This window comes from Hemiscyllium ocellatum, chromosome 18 (genome assembly GCF_020745735.1).
Source record: "Hemiscyllium ocellatum isolate sHemOce1 chromosome 18, sHemOce1.pat.X.cur, whole genome shotgun sequence".
In the NCBI taxonomy this organism is placed as follows: Eukaryota; Metazoa; Chordata; class Chondrichthyes; order Orectolobiformes; family Hemiscylliidae; genus Hemiscyllium; species Hemiscyllium ocellatum.
Window position 1 is genome coordinate 13483013 of NC_083418.1, and position 20704 is coordinate 13503716.

Here is a 20704-nt window from a genome sequence, read left to right on the forward strand (position 1 = left end):
AACCCTCCAACACCACCTTCGAGCAAATTCTGTATCCAAATGGTTAGTTCTTCCTGTAATCCATGTGATCTAACATTGCTAACCAATCTACCACGAAAAACCTTGTTGAATGCCTGACTGAAGTCCATATAGATCACATTCACTCTGCCCTCTTAACCCTTTTCATTACATCTTCAATGAACTCAATTAAGTTAGTGAGACACAATTTCTCACTCACAAAGTCTCATTAGTCCTCGCCTTTTCAAAGCCATGTGAATCCTGTCCCTCCAACAACTTGCCTACCACTGACATTAGACTCACTAGTCTATTGTCCCCTGGCTTTTCCTTACCACATTTAATACAGTGGCACCACATTAGCCAACTCAAGTTTTCTGGCACCTCACCTGTGGCTATTGATGATTCAAGTATCTCAGCAAAGGGTCCAGGAATCACTTCCCTAGCTTCCAACAGAGTTCTAGTGTACACCTGATCATGTCCCAGGGATTTAGCCACCTTTATGTATTTTGATGAATAATTAATAAACTAACAAGTGAAAAAGGCTCAAAGAAAACCTTCATCCTTGAAGATGGGATGCCCAGCATATCAGTGCAAAAGATAAGGTGAAAGTGTTTGCATCTATCTTCAGCCAGAAGTGTAGACCCTTCGTGGCATCCTTCTAAGTACCTCAGAAATACAGATGCCATTAACTTCACATGATCTGAAGAAACAGCTGAATTTACTGGATAATGGAAAGACTATGGGCCCAGACAACATTACAACAATAGGATTGAAGACTTGAAGACTCCGGGACTTGCTGCATTCTAACCAACTGGTTCAACACAGCCACAACATTGGCATCTATCCAGTAATGTGGAAAATTATTCAAAAGTAGGACAAATTCAACCCACCAAATTATGACCTCATTCATCTACTCTTGATCATCAACAAGGTGATGCAAGAAATCACAAACTATGCTACCAAGTGGCATTTGCTCAGAAATGACATGCTCAATGTTGCTCAGTTTGAGTTCTGCATGGACTACTGAACTCAATACAGCCTTGATCCAAACCTTGACAAATGAGCTTAACTCCACAAGGGATGTGAGTGTAAAATTCCTTGGCATCAAAGTAACTTTTAACCAAGTATGACATTAAGGTGGGCTAGCAAAACTGGAGTCAATGAGAATTAGGGGAAAACTCAGCTATGGACACATAGCTAAAAGCCATATAGAATCATAGAATTTTACAGTACAGAAGGAGGCCCTTTGACCTATTGTGTCAGTACCAGCTCGCAAAAGAGCTACCCAACTAGTTCCATTCTCCACCCCAAACTCTAAATTCATCACTTTCGAATACATGTCCAGCAATTTTTTGAAATCTTCTATGGAATCCACCTACAATACTCTCCCAGGAAACAAATTTCAAATCCTAATAACTCTCTAAGTAAAGTAATTTTTGGGAGGTCATGTTGCAGCTGTACAGGACATTGGTTGGGCCACTGTTGGAATATTGCTTGCAATTCTGGTCTCCTTCCTATCGGAAAGATGTTGTGAAACTTGAAAGGGTTCAGAAAAGATTTACAAGGATGTTGCCAGGGTATTTGAGCTATAGGGAGAGGCTGAACAGGCTGGGGTTGTTTTCCCTGGAGTGTCGGAGGCTGAGGGGTGACCTTATAGTGGTTTACAAAATTATGAGGGGCATGGATAGGATAAATAGACAAAGTCTTTTCCCTGGGGTGGGAAGTCCTGAACTAGAGGGCATAGGTTTAGGGTGAGAGCGGAAAGATATACAAGAGACCTACGGGCAACTTTTCACGCAGAGGGTGGTATGTATATGGAATGAGCTGCCAGAGGAAATGGTGGAGGCTGGTACAATTGCAACATTTAAGAAGCATTTGGATGGGTATATGAATAGGAAGGGTTTGGAGGGATATGGGCCAGGTGCTGGCAGGTGGGACTAGATTGAGTTGGGATATCTGGTCAGCGTAAACAGGTTGGACTGAAGGGTCTGTTTCCATGCAGTACATCTCTATGACTCTATGACTCATTTCACTCCTAGCTCTCTTGCTGATAACCTTAAAATTGTGACATGTCAATAGTTATTGACATGTCAATTAGAGGAAACAAAATATCCTTCTTTATCCTGTCATAATTTTGAATACTTCAATAAGGCCACGTCTTAATTTTCTCTGCTGTAAAAAGAATAAACCTAATTTCTCTAATCTTTCCTTGGACCTAAATTCTGTCTTTCCTGGTATTGTTCTAGTAAATCTCCTTTGCACACTCTCTAGGGCTTTAACATTTTTCCTTAAGTAAGGTATCCAAAACTGAACACGATATTCCAAATGTGGTTTGACCAATAATTTGTAGAAGAGCAGTGTCACATCCTTTCTTTTTGTACTCTATGTCTCTACTTATAAATCCAAGGGTCCTATAAGCCTTATTAACAATTGTTTAAATCTGCCTAGCCACCTTCAGAGAATTATGCACTTGTGCCTCCTGTGATCTCCTCAAAATTGTTCCATTGAGCCTGTGTTGTCTCTCCATGTTTCTTCTACCAAAATGCATTAATTCACATATCTCTGCATTGAAATTCATCTGCCAGGTGCATGCCATTTGGCCAACTTGCCAATGTCTCTCTGACATCACTCAGTATCATCCTCCCAATTCACTATTGCCCTAGCTTAGAATCATCTGCAAATTTAGAGATTTTAACCCAACACCTATTTCTAAATCATTGATATAAATTAGAAAAAAAGCAAGAGTCCCTACACCCTTTCCTGGGGAATACCACTTTCAACTTGTCTCTGGACTGACAAGTGCCTACCCTTGGTTTCCTATCTTTTAGCCAACTTCTAATCCCAAACATCTCTAGCTTTCTAACCAACCTACCATGTGGCACCATATCAAATGCTTTCTGAAAGTCCAAAAATACTGCATTCACAGCCCTAGCCTCATCCACTGATTGTGTCACACCATCAAATAACTCAATTAAACTAGTCAGATGTGACCTGCTCTCATCTAATATTAACTTACTTTTCTCTAAGAGTACATTTAATTATTCCATATTACAACCATCATCAGTTTTCCCACTGTTGCTGTCAAGCTGACAGGTCTGGAGCTAAATTCTGATTGTTGTGATCTTGTTTAGTCATTTGTTGATAAACCATTTATGCTAACCTGCAAAGACACTTATAGCATTTCTATTCATCGTAAGATTACTTGCTTTGTTCAATGTTGAACAAATTTTAAGAGCAAGGGAAAATTTGAAACCTAAATATGATGTATTTTGCTGACCCTCTGGAAGGTGTGATGAAGGGTGATCAAATTGGACCTAAATTGCCTCTTACACCAGTTATTTTCTTTAATATGCATAAAAAGTTGATGATATACTGCTATGGCATCCACATTTTTCTTTTGTAAACTCATGCACAGTTTTTTCTTTCCTACTGAGTAAATATACCAGAAATATTGACTCCCATATAGCAAACAATCTGTGTTATAAATTCCTTAAATCACATCTCAACACTGTTTTGTAGTTTACACTTTTGTAAAACAAATTTTATCTTATTAAGTTTCGCCCACAAGTGATTCGTAACCTGGAGGCCGTGCCAAATTAACTGATATAAAACACTGAATTGCAGGTGATCAACACCTTATGGGACCTCAGTAGCTCTTACTGAGTTTTGAGTAAAATGCGAACAAGTAGAAATGCATCAATATGGATCTTTATACTGACAATCACATTCCCTTATGGCTCAATCACCTTAGAATGTAAGAATATTCTGTTAATATATTGATTTTTTTTGTGAATGAGTTATCTCACTTTACAAGTATTGAATACTTTTAAAAAATGTTTTCAATCTGTACGTTGGAATTTGATGCTTCTGCTTTGTAGCAAGTCTGTGTTAAATATGAATGACATTATGATAGCTTTCTATATTAGTTCAGCTACAAAGGAATATTTACAGTGAGCATTAAATCCATGGTCAGTTAGAAAATCGATTGCTGATTATTGTATAAAGTAGTTAATTGGCAAGTTTCCAATTACTTTCTCATAATTGTTTAACTCTAATTGTCTTAATTGCTCTGATAATTATTAATGTTAGTGTGGTTGTTTTTAAATTAATACATTTATTTACAGATACATGAGAATTGCCTCTATTTACATATCTGCTTAAATAACAGTCTTCTTTGCAACTCAGTTTTTTTTCCTAACTAAACCTGGCAGGTTCAGGTTTATTGATTTTTATTTTTAGTATGTTACTGTCATAAAAACAGAAAAGGTAACAAGCCAGGCAATTTATGGAGTGAGAAATTGAGTTAATGCTTTGGATTGATAATCTGTCTCAGAAATAGAAGCTGTGAGAGATGTACAGCTTTGAAGCAAGAAGTACAAACAAAATGTGCTGGAAATATTCAACAGGTCTGGCAGTATCTTTGGAGAGAGAAATAAAACCATGTTGTAAATCTGAGTTTTGTTCAGAACTTAGAAATGAAATTGATTTCAACATGTGAGAGAAGGGAAGAAGAAAAGGAAAGATCTGTGATATCGTGGAGGATGGAAGAGAGACTATGTGAGATCAAAGTTAAAAATCACACAACACTAGGTTATAGTCCAACAGGTTTATTTGACAGCATTAGCTTTCGGACCATAAGATTCAGAACTTATTGCAGAAGATTCTACAATCCCAGTGTTGTGTGATTTTTAACTTTGTCCTCCCCAGTCCAACACTGGCTTCTCTACATTATGTGAGATTAGAATGTATTGTGCAAAGGGCGCGGCAGTGGGACAAGTAAAGAAACGAAAGGTATGTCCAGAGGAACTGAGAGAGAAAATACCAAGAATAGCTGCTTTTTGAAAGCAAAGGAAAAGTAAGCAAGAAGCTGGAGAGAAAAATACAAGCAGCAAAGGAAAAAAAAACAAAATAGGGCAGCGGTTATAACCTATAATTGTTGAATACAATGTTGAGTTCAGAAGACTCTGCCCAATCTCAAAATGAGGTTGCATTAAGCCTTATTTGAATGTGCAGGAAGCTCAGGTTTTAAAGCATGTGCAAAGCAAAGGGAAAAAGGAGCATGGAAAGAATAAAACAATGTCTACAATATGACACCGAACAGTAGTGAATAAATTACCTCCTCTATCTAATCACATGTTCAGCATATTGGAAGTTAAATTTTTTTTCTTCCTGTATTTTCTGTTTTAACACAATAACAAACCAGATAAAATAAGCGTAATGTATAAGTCCAGGAAATAAACAACAACATCTAAGTGTATCGTTTCCCCTTTTATGGTCTCCATAGGTTTTCCTACTATTGATAGCAACTGATAGGTCTGCGAGCAATATTCTGATTGTTGTGTTCTTTGTTTAGTTATTTGTTGAAGTTTTTGTTTTATTATCTGATCAAACACATTTTTGTTCACCATAAGATTATTTGCTTCGTTCAACATAGAATGGATTTTAGGAGCAAGGGAAAATTTGATATCTAAATATGATCAGTTTTGCCAACCCTCTGGAAGATGTGATCAAGTATGAAATTTGGACATACGTTGCCTCTTATACCAGTTATCTTTTTTAATATGCAAAATAAATTGATGATATACTGATATTGCATCCATATTTTTCTTTTATAAAGTTGTGCGTGAATTTTTCTTTCCTACTGAATAAATAAACCAGAAATATTGACTCCCATATAGCAAACAATCTGTGTTACAAATTCCATAAGTCACATCTCAACACTGTTTGTAGTTTACTCTTATTGAGTTTTGCCCAGAAGGCATTTGTAACCTGGAGACCGTGCCAAATCTTCTGATATAGAACATTGAGCTGCAGGTGACCAATACCTTGTGATTTCAGTAGCTTAGATTAAGCTTTGCGTAAGATGGGAACATTGAAAATATCAGCAGTCAAGCACAAGGTTTAGCAACAAAAGGAAGATGCATGGCTCAATTTAATTTTGTTGGTTGGGAAAACAATGGGAGATATGCTTTGCTTCCATGGGTGAAAGCTGATCAAACTCAGTGCAGTGCTGAGAATGTGGTGCTGGAAGAGCACAGCAGGTCAGTCAGCGTCATGCCTGACCTGCTGCACTTTTCCAGCATCACAATCTTGACTCTAAGCTCCAATATCTGCAGTACTCACTTTTGCCTAAGTGCAGTGCTGGCCAACACACATAGGTATTCACAGATAACAGTTGGAGCGTGAGCACTATCTGCTTGGAATTGTCTCTTCTGGTATCTTGAGAGTTGGAGAAGAAGGGGAAGGCTTCCAAACATGACTAGGGAGCATCAGTGTACAAATTAAAGTAACAGCTGACACAAAAGTATGACTCATAATTCAGATCCAGTAACAGAGGATTAGAACTGAGAAGGACAGCAGAGAGGAAGGAAGGTCTTATCTACCAAAAAATACACAGGTACCTGGACATGTTAGGAAACAATTGTGCTCAAAGTAGGATTCTCTAGACGGAAGACCATTGTTATGGTAATTTTTGACTCTGGTATGTTTGGATTGTGGAAGGAAACGGGAGCATCCAGGGTGAAATCCACACAGACATGGAGAGAATGTGCAAACTGGACACAGATCATCGCCCAACGCTGGAATTGGCACTGTGAGGCAGTAGTGCTAATCACTGAGCCACCATGCTGCCCAACTTGGGCACACAATTACTCAGGCCTCACTTCTTCCACACCTTATGGCTGCCAGTTGGTGGCCAACCCACCCCTTGCAAGAAATGGAACCTGCAACTACTTCTCCCTGAATTTGAATCATGGCTGGAAACACTCTGACATTCATTTCATAATCCTGAAATTACATTAGGCGTTTTAATGTAGAAGTTATAGTGATAAGTAATCAGGCAATTTACTAGATTGTTATCATTTCACTTTATTGATTATTCTGGTGGGGTTTAAAATAAAATGCTATCTTAAAGTAGGGGACAGTAAATTTAAATGCATATGGTATTGGTTAACAGACAACAAATTGCAACATTTTAAGTATATAGGAGTGATATATGATTAATAGAGCACTATTTTAATAGTCTAATGGATAAGCATCTTGCCATAATTCTGTAACATGAGATAGTTCATATTATTTTTTTTTGTGTGGAATTCATCAGTCAATTGTAATTTTGTCTTTGTCTTTAGATGGAACAACAGGACACCTTTTTCTTGACAAGTCAGTGGTACTATTTCCAGAACTGACATCACCTCAATCTTTTACAAGTAAGAATTAAAAACAGAGAATACTGTAAATATTCTGCACCCTGGTCAGGCAGCATCTAGCGAGTACTGAAAGATATTTTATAATCTTTTGAGGTAGAATTAAGACATATCTGAAGCACTTATGGAACTGATACAAAACTTGCTGGGTGAAACAGAGTTAACATTTAATTTTGAATTAAGAGTAGTAATTTTTTCACTCAAGGGGCAATGAATCTTTGATATTCTTTATTCAACAGAATGGCCTCTCCATCATTGGATACATTTCAGGCTGAGATAGTTAGATTTTTGGTCACTCAGAAGATTAAAGGATGTATGGGAAAATGAGGCTGAGGCAAACGAAAGGATTATATTGAATCATAGAACAGTCTCAAGGACCCGTATGATTTATTTATGTTCCTATTCCTTATGTTCATTTGATCTTTCAACAGAACTGGTAATGCTTGGAGATGTAACATGATTTCAGCTGAGGGAAAGGGGAGAGGGTAAATGACAAAAGAATTAATGGTGCAAGGCAAACTGTGAAGGTAATTAGAATATAAAGAAACAGAAGATGGGTCCAGAGTAGATGTAAATGAAAAAGCAAAATCACCGCCAACAGCCTGAATCCAAAAACTCAGATGATGATCTGAAACCTTTGAACTCAATGTCATGTCCAGGAGATTATGAGTCCGCAAGACTGTACAGTGTTTCATTTGAAAATGAGATTCCATTCTGTGAGCTTAGATGAGCTCCAAAGCTTTAAACAGTGTGGGAAGCCAATGACAAGAAGACCAGCACGTGAGTAGAGGGAAGAATTAAAATGGCAGCCCCCAGAAGTTCAAGGGTATATTTATAAACTGAACTGAAACATTTTGGATAATTATAATTCAATTTCCACTCATCCTTTGCCCCCACGTGGCCCATCTCTGACACTTCACTGACTTACTTGACTCAGTACCTGGAGGTAGTCCACTGATTCTTATCTTGATTTAACTTCCTGAAGCCTCATTTCTTGGAAGGACCTTAATTCACTTTCTTATTTTTGTTGCATCAATTCCATAACAGTGCTTCAGCTATGTCTTCGTTTTTCCTCAAAGGATGATAAATTGTCTTCCAGTACTTGTGGTTGACAACCTTATTCATTCCATTTCCTAAATTTTTGCTTTCACCTACTTCCATCACCTTGAGAATCATAATAGGCTTCCCCTTGCCCTCACCTTCTATCTTGCCCATGCCTGCTTTTGACGAATGTTGATCCACTTGTTTCACTGCTTTCAGTATGATATAACTAAAGAAATCTTCCTCATCCTTCTCTATCTTTCTCTTCACTGTTCTTTAAGACTTTTGAAAGGCCCATTTCTTCCTTGAATATCTGGCATGCTCCTCAGTCACCCCCAATATTCCATTTTCACCAGCAAGTGCAGGAAACGCTGCAAAGTTATGCAGTGCCTAAAGGTCCAAACCACATTCCAGGAAAAACAATGATTTAGTATATTGTGTCAATACTGTGCAAAACACCTTCATTCAATTGGAACTCGAGGTCCACAGCACAAATCTTAACTGCCCTCTGAAATGATCTAGCAAGCCACTAATTTGTATTAACCACTAAAGAAAAGAGTCCAAAGAAAGGAATGAAACCAGTCAGAGCAAGTGGCATTGACTAAGGCACTGGAAATGAAAACAGAAAACACAACACAACAAATTTGAATGCAGAATACAGGGCTAAAGGCAAGATTCTTGGCAGTGGGGAAGAATGGAGGGATCTTGACATCCATGTCCATAGATCCATCAAAATTGCCACCCAAATTGATAGGGTTGTTAAGGAGGTATATGGTGTGTTGGCTTTCATTAGGAGGTGGATTGACTTGAAGAACCACAAAGTTATGCTGCAGCTCTACAGAGCCCTGGTGAGACCACACTTGGAATATTGTGTTCAGTTCTGGTTACCTCATTATAGGAAGATGTGGAAGCTTTAAGAGAGGATGCAGAGGAGATTTATTAGGATACTGTCTGAACTGGAGAGCAAGTCTTATGAAGAAAGGTTGAGGTGGCTAGGGTTTTTCTCATTGGAGTGAAGAAGGATGAGAGGGGACTTGATAGTGATATACAAGAAGAGGAAAGGCATATAGAATGGATTGTCAGAGGCTTTTTCCCAAAGCAGAAATGGCTATCACAAGACAGCACAATTTTAAGGTGATTAGAGGAAGGTTCAGGGGAAATGTCAGAGGTAGGTTCTTTATATAGAGAGTGGTGGGTGTGTGGAATGCATTGCCAGCAGTTGTAGTAGAGTCAGATACATTAGGGACATTTAGGCAACCCTTGGATAGGCACATGGATGATAGTAAAATGAAGGGTAAGTAGGTTAATCTGATCTTAGAGTAGGATAAAAGGTCAGCACAGTATCAAAAGCCAAATGGCCTGTACTGTGATGTTAATACTGTGATCCTCTAAGGTTCTCCATATTATTATTTATAGGCTAGTGTCATAATTGGAAGAGCTGTCTCACAGATGAGTCAAGCAATACTCACAGTATCATGTCAATATCCTAGACAATGCCATTCCTGGGTATGTGAGAGTGGCAGCACGGTGGTATGCACTTGGAAGTATGTTGTCCTGCACCTACTCAGTTTTTGACTGTATGCAAAGAACAAAGAAAATTACAGCACAGGAACAGGCCCTTTGGCCCTCCAAGCCTGTGCCGATCTGAATCCTTTATCTAAGCCTGTTGCCTATTTTCTAAGGATCTGTATCCCTTTCCTCCCTCCCCATTCATGTATCTGTCTAGATACATCTTAAATGACGCTGTTGTGTTCACCTCTACCACCTCGGCTGGCAACATGCTCCAGGCACCCACACCCTCTGCATAAAGAATTTTCCACGTATGTCACCCGTAAACTTTTCCCCTCTCACCTTGAACTCATGTTCCCATAGTCATTCAGTCCCCAACTCTGGGTAAAAGATTTTTGCTATCCACCCTGTCTGTTTGTCTGTACCTCTCATGATTTTGTAAACCTCAATCAGGTCCCCCCTCAACCTCCATCTTTCTAATGAAAATAATTCTAATCTACTCAACCTCGCCTCATAGCTAGCACCCTCCATACCAGGCAACATCCTGATGAACCTCCTGTGCATCCTCTCCAAAGCATCCACACTCTTTTGATAATGTGGTGTCCAGAACTGTATGCAGTATTCCACATATGGCCAAATCAAAGTCCATAAAACTGTAACATTACCTGCCAACTTTTGTACTCAATACCCTGTCCATTGAAGGAAAGCATGCCTTATGCATCCTTGATCACTCTATTGACGTGCATTGCCACCTTCAGGGTACAATAGACCTGAACGCCCAGATCTCTCTGGATATCAATTTTTCTCAGGGCTTTATCATTTACTCTTAGTATAGTTCGCTCTTGAATTAGATCTTCAAAAATGCATCACCTCACATTTGCCCAAATTGTACTCCATCTTCCATTTCTCCACTCAACTCTCCAATCTATCTATATTCTGCTACATTCTTTGACAGTACACTTCACTATCTGTTACTCCACCAATCTTAGTGTCATCTGCAAATTTGCTAATCAGACTACCTATACCTTCCTCCAGATCATTTATGTATATCACAAACAACAATAGTCCCAACATAGATCCCTGTGGAACACCACTGGTCACAGTTCGCCATTTTGAGAAACTCCCTTCCACTACTACTCTCTGAATCCTGCTGCCAAGCAAATTCTCTATCCATCTAGCTAGTACACCTAGACCCTCTGCGACTTGACCTTCTCTGTCATCCTACCGTGGGCCACCTTATCAAACACCTTACTGATGTCCATGTTTATGACATCTACAGCCCTTCCCTCATCAATCAACTTTGTCACTTCCTCAAAGAATTCTATTCATTTGGTGAGACATGACCTTCCCTGCACAAAACCATATTGCCTATCAATGATAAGCCTATTTTCTTCCAAATGTAAATAGATCCTTTCTCTCAGTATCTTCTTCAGCAGCTTCCCAACCACTGATGTCAATCACACCAGTTTTTACTTACCTGGATTATCCTTGCTACCCTTCTTAAACAAGGGGACAACATTAGCAATTCTCCAGTCCTCCGGGACCTCACCCGTGTTCAAGGATGCTGTAGAGATATCTGTTAAGGCCCCAGCTATTTCCTCTCTCGCTTCCCTCAGTAACCTGGGATAGATCCTATTCAGACCTGGCGACTATTAATGCCTTTTAGAATACCCAACACTTCCTCCCTCCTTTGCCAACTTGACCTAGAGTAATCAACATCTCTCCCTGACCTCAACATCCACCATACCCCTCTCCTCGGTGAATACCGATGCAAAATACTCATTAAGAATCTCACCCATTTTCTCTGACTCCACGCATAACTTTCTTCCTTTGTCCTTGAGTGGGCCAACCCTTTCTTTAGTTACCCTCTTGGTCCTTATATATGAATAAAAGGCTTTGGGATTTTCCTTAATCCGGTTTGCGAAAGATATTTCATGACCCCTTTAAGGCCTCGTTTCAGATTCGTCGTACTTTCTATTAGAGATACTATAAGATTACTTACAGTGTGGAAACAGGCCCTTCGGCCCAACAAGTCCACACCAACCTGCCAAAGCACAACCCACCCAGACCCATTCCCCTACATTTACCCCTTCACCTAACACTATAGGTAATTGAGCATGGCCAGTTCACCTACATTTATGGACTGTGGGAGGAAACCGGAGCACCCAGAGGAAACCCATGCAGACACAGAGAGAATGTGCAAACTCCACACAGACAGTCACCTGAGGCGGGAATTGAACCCGGGTCTCTGGCAATGTGAGGCAGCAGTGCTAACCACTGTGCCACCATGCCGTCCACTATTTCCCAATATTCTTCCAAAGCTTCGTCTCTTTTCAGTTGCCTATACCTCATGTATGATTCCTTTTCTTAGCTAGTCTCATAATTTCATGGTTCCATAATCTTGCCATTTCTATCCTCATTTTCACAGGGACATGAGTGTCCTGCACTCTAATCAATCCTTTTTAAAAACCTCCAGCTTATCAAATGTGGATTTACCTTCAAATAGCTGCTCCCAATCCATACACCCCAGCTCATGCTGTATTTTGCTATAGTTGGCCTTTCACCAATTTAGCACTCTTCCTAAATTGTGTGTGTGTGTGTGTGTGTGTGTGTGTGTGTGTCATCAAGAAAGCCTAGCAAAACTGGAGTCAATGAGAATCAGGAGGAAAACTCTCTTCTGACTGGAGTCATACCTCAGGAAGATGGTTATGGTTGTTGGATATCAGTCATCTCAGCTCCAGGACCTTTGTCGGAGTTCCTCAGGGTAATGTGCTCGGCACAACAATGTTCAACTGCTTCATCAATTACCTCCCTTCCATTTTAAAGTCAGAAGTGGGGATGTTCACTGATATTGCACAATGTTCTGCATTTGTGACTTACTAGGCACTGAAGCAGTCCATGTCCAAATGCAGCAAGACCTGGATGATATTCAGGTTTGGGCTGACAAATGGAAAGTAGCATTTGTGCCACACAAATTCCAGGCAATGACCATCTCTGTTAAGAGAGAGTCCAACAGTTACCCCTTGACATTCAGTGACATTAACATTTATGAATTCCCTATTAGCAACATTCTAGGTAACCCATGACCAGAAACTGAACTAGACTAGCCATAGTGAGTGTCACGGTGGTTAGCACTGTTTCTCTCACAGCACCTGAGACCCGGGTTTATTTCCCGCCTGTGGAGTTTGCACATTCTCCCCGTGTCTGTGTGGGTTTCCTCCGGTTGCTGCGGTTTCCTCCCACAGTCCAAAAATGTGCAGGTTAGGTGAATTGGCCATGCTAAATTGCCTGTAGTGTTAGGTGAAGGGGTAAATGTAGGGTAATGGGTCTGGGTGGGTTGCGCTTCAGCAGGTCAGTATGGACTTGTTGGGCCGAAGGGCCTGTTTCCACACTGCAAGTAATCTCATCTAATCATATAAATATAGTTGCTACAAAAGCAGATGAGAGGCTAGGATTCCTGCAGCTAGTAACTCACTACTTGAGTCCCCAAAGGCTGTCTGCCATCTACAAGGCAGCAGTCATTTATGTGGTGGAATGCTCCCCATTTGCCTGGATAAGTGCAGCCCCAGCAGCACTCAAGAAGCTCAATACCAACAGGAACAAATCAGCCCACTTGATTGGCATCATATCCACAAACATTGACTCCCTCCTCCACTGATGGTTAGTAGCAAAAGTGTGTACCATCTACAAGGTGTACTGGAGAAAGACTTAGACAGCACTGTCCAAACCTATAACCACTATGATCCAGAAGGACCAGGGAAGAGATACATGGGAATACCACTAATTGCAAGTTTCTCTCTAAGTCACTCAACATCCTGACTTGGAAAGATATAACTGTTCCTTTCACGCCACTGGGTCAAAATCTTGGAATTCCCTTTCTAATGGCAATGTGAGTTGACCTACAGCTCTTGGATTGCAGCAGTTCAAAAAAAAGAACAAAAGAGAAGTACAGCACAGGAACAGGTCCTTCAGCTCTAGAAGCCTCTGTCATTCACCATGCCCTAACAAAACAGGCCTTCTGCCCTTATTCAGTCCATAGCCCTCTATTCCCTCCCTGTTCATGTAACCATCCAGATGCCTCTTAAATGTCGCCAACGTACCTGCTTCCAGCACCTCTTCTGGCAGCACACCCCAGGCTCCTACCACACACTGCATGAAAAAGGTCCCTCGCAGACAGGTACAATTACAACGTTTAAAAGGCATCTGGATAGGTGTATGAATAAGAAGGGTATAGAGGGTAATGCTGGTAAAGTGGGATGGCTGGTCAGCGCAGATATGATAGGCCAAAGGATCTATTTCTGTGCTGCATGACTGTATGACTCTATTAATCTCCCTTAAACTTTTCCCCTCTCACCTTGAACTTGCAGCCCCTTGTAGTTGAAACTTCAACCCAGGAAAAAAGCTCTGACTATCCACCCTATGTATGCCTCTCATAATTTTGTAGACCTCTATAGCAGCTGTCTTTACAGTGAAAACAATCCTAGTCTTTTTCACTTTTCCTTACAACCATAGGCTGCTCGTCATCACCTTCTCAAAAGAAAGTAGGCAATAAGTTAGGATTAATTGTAAGCTGAAGGGCCTGTTCTGTGCTGTACTTTTCTATGTTCTAAGTGCTTTCCCAGCCAGTGATAGCCACATCCAATGAGTGAATTTTAAAAATGAAGTACTTGGAAACAGGATTGCAACAGAGCAGAAATGGAAGTTCTGCATGAGATCTGAGGAAATAATGATCCATTGAAGGGAGGAGCTGGTAGTTATATTTCTTAGGAACTTGAAAAAAGTCAGCCAATGAAAGATGTTTTCAGACAGCAGCCAATGTCAACCTTATCTTCTTGCATACATAGTGCTCTGTATTTCTTGCAAAACAATAATCAGGTTTAGAAACAAAAAATGATCAGAAGGATGTTATCAAGGTCAATAATTTACATTATTTCTTCATTCAGAGAAAAGCTTAAGAAAACAAATATAGGAGATTTGAAGTAAAAAAAGGAAACTGCTGGAGAAACTCAGCAGATCTGGCAATACCTGTGGAGAGAGAAACAGAGTTAATGTTTTGAGTCTGGTATGACACTTGACTCAAAAAAATTAATTCTGTTCCTCTCTCCACAGATGCTGCCAGACATGCAGAATTTCTCCTGCACTTTCTGTTTTAACAATCACATTTTTTTACTGATTTCATTCATGAAGTTTAATTGTCTATTTTCACTTCGTAGGTCACAATCCAAACCACAATTTCCGTGTTTGCAGTACCTGGGGAAATTATCACTTTAAAACCTTTGATGGTGACTTTTATTATTTTCCTGGAACTTGCAATTATGTCTTCGCTTCCCAATGTTTAAGTAGTTATGAGGAATTCAACATCCAGATGAGACGTTCCATTGTCAATGGTTTTCCAAGGATCACTCACATTGTCCTGAAAGTTGATGGAACAGTTATTGAAGTACAGAATTCAACTATTTCAGCTGATGATAATCTGTAAGTGTTTTATTATTTGAAGCTCTTATACCAGATCTGCACAGTTTAGTCTGGTGGGAGAAGAGGGGTGGGAAAGTTGCTTTGTCGAATTATGATCTGGATTTTCTAAACACAATTGGAAAAACAATGATCCAGATATTTCTTGGTCCCAAACTTATGGCTCAACTGTGTTGGTGACTTGACCATGTTTTTAAATGCTCTAATTGATAAGGAGGTGAATTGAGCATCCATTAGGGGAATGAAATACAGGGCAACTGTGCAAAACTAAGGTACTGCTCACTTCCAAGTGCAAGCTACTCAAGGCCCTGACAGTTTTAAACATGAAAGAAATATCTTCTGTCACGCTGCAATGGGCCTGCCTAATTTGCACCAGAATCAGGTTAATTGAAATAGCCACTGAAAATGGCAGTGTCGATGTGCTAAATGAACTTTACTACCTTGTTAATTGGAAGCGAATGTGTACCCATTCCTTCTTCCTTCCAGGATTTTGAAAATTGAACAGAGTCCTGGAGAAGTTCAGATCCAGAGACAGAGCCTATATATTTTAATGTCACCCATACCGAATCCTTACTCTGCAGGCGTTTGAAAACAAGCCCATACTATGTTACAAGGTTAAAAAAAAGTGTGTAGCATATCAAACTCACAGCAGTCTTTCCCCCCACAAGAACCACAATCCAATCCTATTGTCCTGCTCATGCTCCCTGAACCATAACATTTCTCTTTGCAAACATCAAACAAGAAAATAATTTCTGGATTCTGCATCAATGACATTCTGATCACTTCTGTGTAGTAAATTTTCTCAAACTTATCCTCTTAATCCTCCTGTGATCTTACATTTGGTTGTCTTGTTACAATTTTACTGAATGATGAAATCATTCATCATAACCATCTTGAGCAGCTCCAACAGGTCAGCCATTACCTCCTTCTTACCAGTGAACATAGCCGAAACTCCTCAAGTCTCACTTTTGAAGGACACTCCATTACTGAATCTTCACAGCATCTGTGAAGAGAAAGCAGAATTACTTTCAGTCCAGTGACCTTTATCAGAACTTATTTTAGCTAGGAAAAGATTGGTCGATATTCTGATGTTGGGGTGGGAGGAGGGTGAGGAATAAACAATAGGTGGAGTTGGAGCTCAAAGAAGGAGCAAAACAATTGGGCAGACAAAGGAGTAGGTAAAGGTCAGCCTGGAAGAACCAATAGCTGCTAATGGACTCCATTAATGGCTGGCAATGAGTTGCTTATAGCACATAGATGCTTAATGACTGGCACAGACAATGACGGGCAAAAGAGATTCTGTCCATGCCGACTCTATCGACTGCAGTAACTTGCTGAGGGGCATTCCAAAGCACCTTCCAAATGTGTGGCCTCTCCCACCTAGAATGACAAGGCAGAAAATAAATGCCTCGGAACACCATTGCCTGCAAGTTTCCCTTGAAGTCATGTACCCACATGCTGGCTTTAGAAATACATCAGCTTCTTTCACTATTACCAAATCAATATCCTGGAACTTGCACCCTACCATATGTGGAAGTTCAAGAAGGTGGCTCACCATTATGTTCCCAGCAGAAGTTAGGGATGGGCAGTAAATACACACCTTGCCAGAAATGCTGATATTTTATGAAACAAATAAATTGCATGAGAAAAAGAAGTTCTCTGGTGGTTTGCTGAGGATGGGATCATGGATAAGGATGATAAAATATGAGTGATGGCTTTGGACAGGTTGTAATTTGTTCAGGAGCTAAATCTGTTGAATAGAGTTGCAAATAAAAATAACAAATAAACAATTTGTTTTGTAACCCTGTAAAGTATTTCTGAAATAATTAAATTCAAGGCCATGTTGAAAACATTTATGATTTTTTGCTTCTTTTATTGTAGTGTGACATTACCTTACACCCATTCTGGGATTGTGATTGAGAAAGTCAGTAATTACACTCGAATCACTGCAAAGATTGGCTTGACTCTTATTTGGAATGGAGGTGACGCCCTCACGGTATGTGCATCATTACATCAGCAGCTATTTGAATATACCTCACCATTTTCCAACCCTTAACTAAGTAAACATAGACATGATGGTACTGTCTCTGGACTAAAGAGTTTGAATCTCATACAGCAGATGGTGAAATATACTTGCTAAATCCAGGATTAAAAACTAGAAAAACTCATCTGGTTCACGAATACCATCTCGTATCTAAATCTGCTATCCCACCATCTGGTTTTCATGTGACCCCAGATCCATTGACTCATAAATGCCCTCCGACATGGCAGAACAAACCTCTCAAATTGTATCTAACTGCTGCAAATTCTGATCAAAAGAAACAAAATCAGATGGAACATACAGCATCTACTAAGGCATCAGAATGACAAATACATACCCTGTCAACCATGCCAAAGTTGGGAAAGCTACCTCATGAACTATTCAAATAGCAGCCCGACAGACTCATTCTTATAGACCCATATCTTATAGGCAATGTGTCAGTCGCCACTACTATCACACCTGGCTATGTTCTGCCTGAACAGGGCAGGCTCATCAGAGGTGGAAGCATAATCGTACACAGTTGAGATGGAATTGACTCCAGATCCCATGACATCTCAGTACATCAGATTAAACATGGTCAAATAAATTTCTTGCTGGTTACTACCAACCATAGTCTCCCCCAGATGATGAATCATTTTTCCTCCATATTGAGCACTTGAGGAAAGCACGAGGTTGACAAGACCAACAGAATCTACTCTTGGTGGGACCATCACCTGAGCCAAGTGACAAAGGGCATAGCTGATGGCTGGACTTGCATTTGTGGTTAGAGAACTAACAAGAGATGAAAAAACATATTTGACTCTATCCTCACCAATTTAACTGAGGCAGATACATCCATCATGATAGTACCAGTGGAGATGATTGTGGTGACACGGTTCTTCCTTTAGTTTTAGGATATCCTCATTGTGCTGTATGGCGCTATCACTGTGCTAACTAGGCTAGGTCTCAAACTTATCTAGGAGCTCAAGATTAGGCACTTAAGGAGCATTGGGTTGGCATATCCCCCATTCTATCATCACCACCAAGCCAGGAGATCAACCCTGGTTCAACAAAGAGCACAAGAAGGCATGTCAAGAGTTGCAGCAGGTGTATCTATAAATGAAGTATCAACACTGGACTAATTATGTGCCAAAAAGCATAAGTAGTATGTCATTTACAAAAAAAAAAGCCATTCCACAACCAATGAATCAAATCTATGTTCTGCAGTCCTGCCACATCCAGTCATGAATGGTAGTGGACAGCTAAACAGCTCAATGGAGAGAGATGCTTCACAAATATTTCCATTCTGAGTGGTGGTGCTGGAGCTATAATCCACATTCAGATTGGCCACAGCTCTCTAGGTCTCCTGTCCCCATGGGCAAAAATACCCATTCTAATTATTTGAGCACTACTTAAAACTGTATTTTATCACTTTGGGAAAGGCAGATTTCACAGAAAAGAGCCAGCTGACTTTTGGTTGGTGTGGACTAGGTAATCAGTACCATTGTAACATCCATCTCTCAGAGGTGAAGAAGAAATGGTGATATATATCCAGATTAAAATGGCACATGATTTGGATTGGAACTTGATCAAGCAATATTAATGTTTTCCAGGTGCTAATGTCTATTAATCTAGAAGGTGGTTTCTAATAAGCCTTGAAAATTGCTGACCAATCTTGTTGATACTTTTCAAATAAAAGCACAGCACTGCAGATGTTGGAGATCTGAAATAGAAACAAAAAGTGCTGGAGAAACTGAGCAGGTCTAGCAACATCTGGAGGAGAGAGAAATAAAGTCAATATTTACAGTCTGATATGACTTCTTCAGAACTGAATGTGCTCAAAAATGATGGCTTTTATAATGTTTACAAATGGATGGAATAAAAGGCAGAGGGAGTACTGATGGTAGTAGAGGTGTGTTATATGAATGAAAAATAGGTGTGATTAATAGAAAATAGGTCAGCTTTGCTGAGAGCAAACCTATACAAGCAAATGACTTGGGGATTTGAGGGTTGGGAAGGATGCGTAATCAAAATGGCAACAATGTTCATGCTATGAAATCGTTGAAGACCTTGTTGAGTCCTGAAGTCTCTCATGTATTTAAGTAGAAAATGAAGTACTATTCCTCCAGCTTGCATTAGGCTTTACTGGGACTCTGAATCAGAAATAAATAGAAATGCAGCAACTGTGTTCTAGTGATGTAGGGAATGAAAGTCGTCAAGTCATGGAGGTCTAAAGCACAAAACCATCAAGTCTAGGCCAATCAAACACAATCACGAAGTATTCTAATTCCATATTGTGTAAAAATAATGGTTAACACTCTGAGACACCATTCAGAAAATGGTGTTCACATTGAGCCACTGTTAGGGCAGCACGGTGGCACAGTGGTTAGCACTGCTGCCTCACAGCACCAGAGACCCGGGTTCAATTCCCGACTCAGGCGACTGACTGTGTGGAGTTTGCACTTTCTCCCCGTGTCTGCGTGGGTTTCCTCCGGGTGCTCCGGTTTCCTCCCACAGTCACAAAGATGTGCGGGTCAGGTGAATTGGCCATGCTAAATTGCCCGTAGTGTTAGGTAAGGGGTAAATGTAAGGGTATGGGTGGGTTGCGCTTCGGCGGGTCGGTGTGGACTTGTTGGGCTGAAGGGCCTGTTTCCACACTGTAAGTCTAAGTCTAAGTCTAATGTGCAGGTTAGGTGGCCATGCTAAATTGCCTATAGTGTTCAGGAATGTGCTAGGTTAGCAGCATTAGTAGGGGGTAAATATAGGGTAATAAGGTAGGGGAATGGGTTTGGGTGGAATACTTTTCAGAGCGCAGGTGTGGACTTGTTGGGCTAAATGGCCTATTTCCACACTGTAGGGATTCTATAATTCTAAATTGTCCACTGTGTTCAGGAATGTGTGGGTTCAATGCACTCGTCACTTGCTGTCGGGAGGGTTGATGTCGACTTGTTGGGTCAAGTGGCCTGTTTCCACACTGTAGGGATTCTTTGAAAAAATACTCAAGTAGATTCCTTTGTCCCACATGGTTTGAAGCTGCTGGAAAGAAGTGAGATTTGCATCATCTAGGCAATTGGAGAGTTGTGTTAGAACCATCATTTCTAAATGGAATCCTTCATTCTGTGTCCTAACTGATGTAAACAATTGCAATTTACATGATAGGTTGGAGAGGATGGTGGAGCGGATAGGTGGGAAGGAAGATTGGCAGGTAGGACAGGTCATGAGGATGGTACTGAGCTGACAGGTTGGAACTGGGTTGAGATGAGGGAAAGGAGAAATGAGGAAACTGGTGAAATCCACATTGATGCCCTGGGGTTGAAGTGTTCCAAGACGGAAAATGAAGCGTTCTTCCTCCAGGCGTCGGGTGGTGAGGGAGTGGTCATGGAGGAGGCCCAGGACCGGCATGGCCTCGGCAGAGTGGGAGGGGGAATTGAAATGTTGGGCCCCATGGGGTGGTGGGATTGAT

The 20704-nt window shown here is 40.4% G+C and overlaps 1 protein-coding gene across 1 annotated transcript in view; it reads left to right on the plus strand.

Annotated features, from left to right (window-relative positions):
• Window positions 1–7773: 7773 nt before the first annotated feature.
• The window catches only part of LOC132824528 (mucin-2-like), a 167966-nt gene continuing 155035 nt past the window's right edge, over window positions 7774–20704 (plus strand). Inside the window, exons 1-4 of the mRNA XM_060839164.1 lie at window positions 7774–7915; window positions 12476–12552; window positions 14968–15224; window positions 17103–17217. Coding sequence (XP_060695147.1) covers window positions 7774–7915; window positions 12476–12552; window positions 14968–15224; window positions 17103–17217 — 591 coding nt within the window. The remainder of the gene's footprint in view (window positions 7916–12475; window positions 12553–14967; window positions 15225–17102; window positions 17218–20704) is intronic.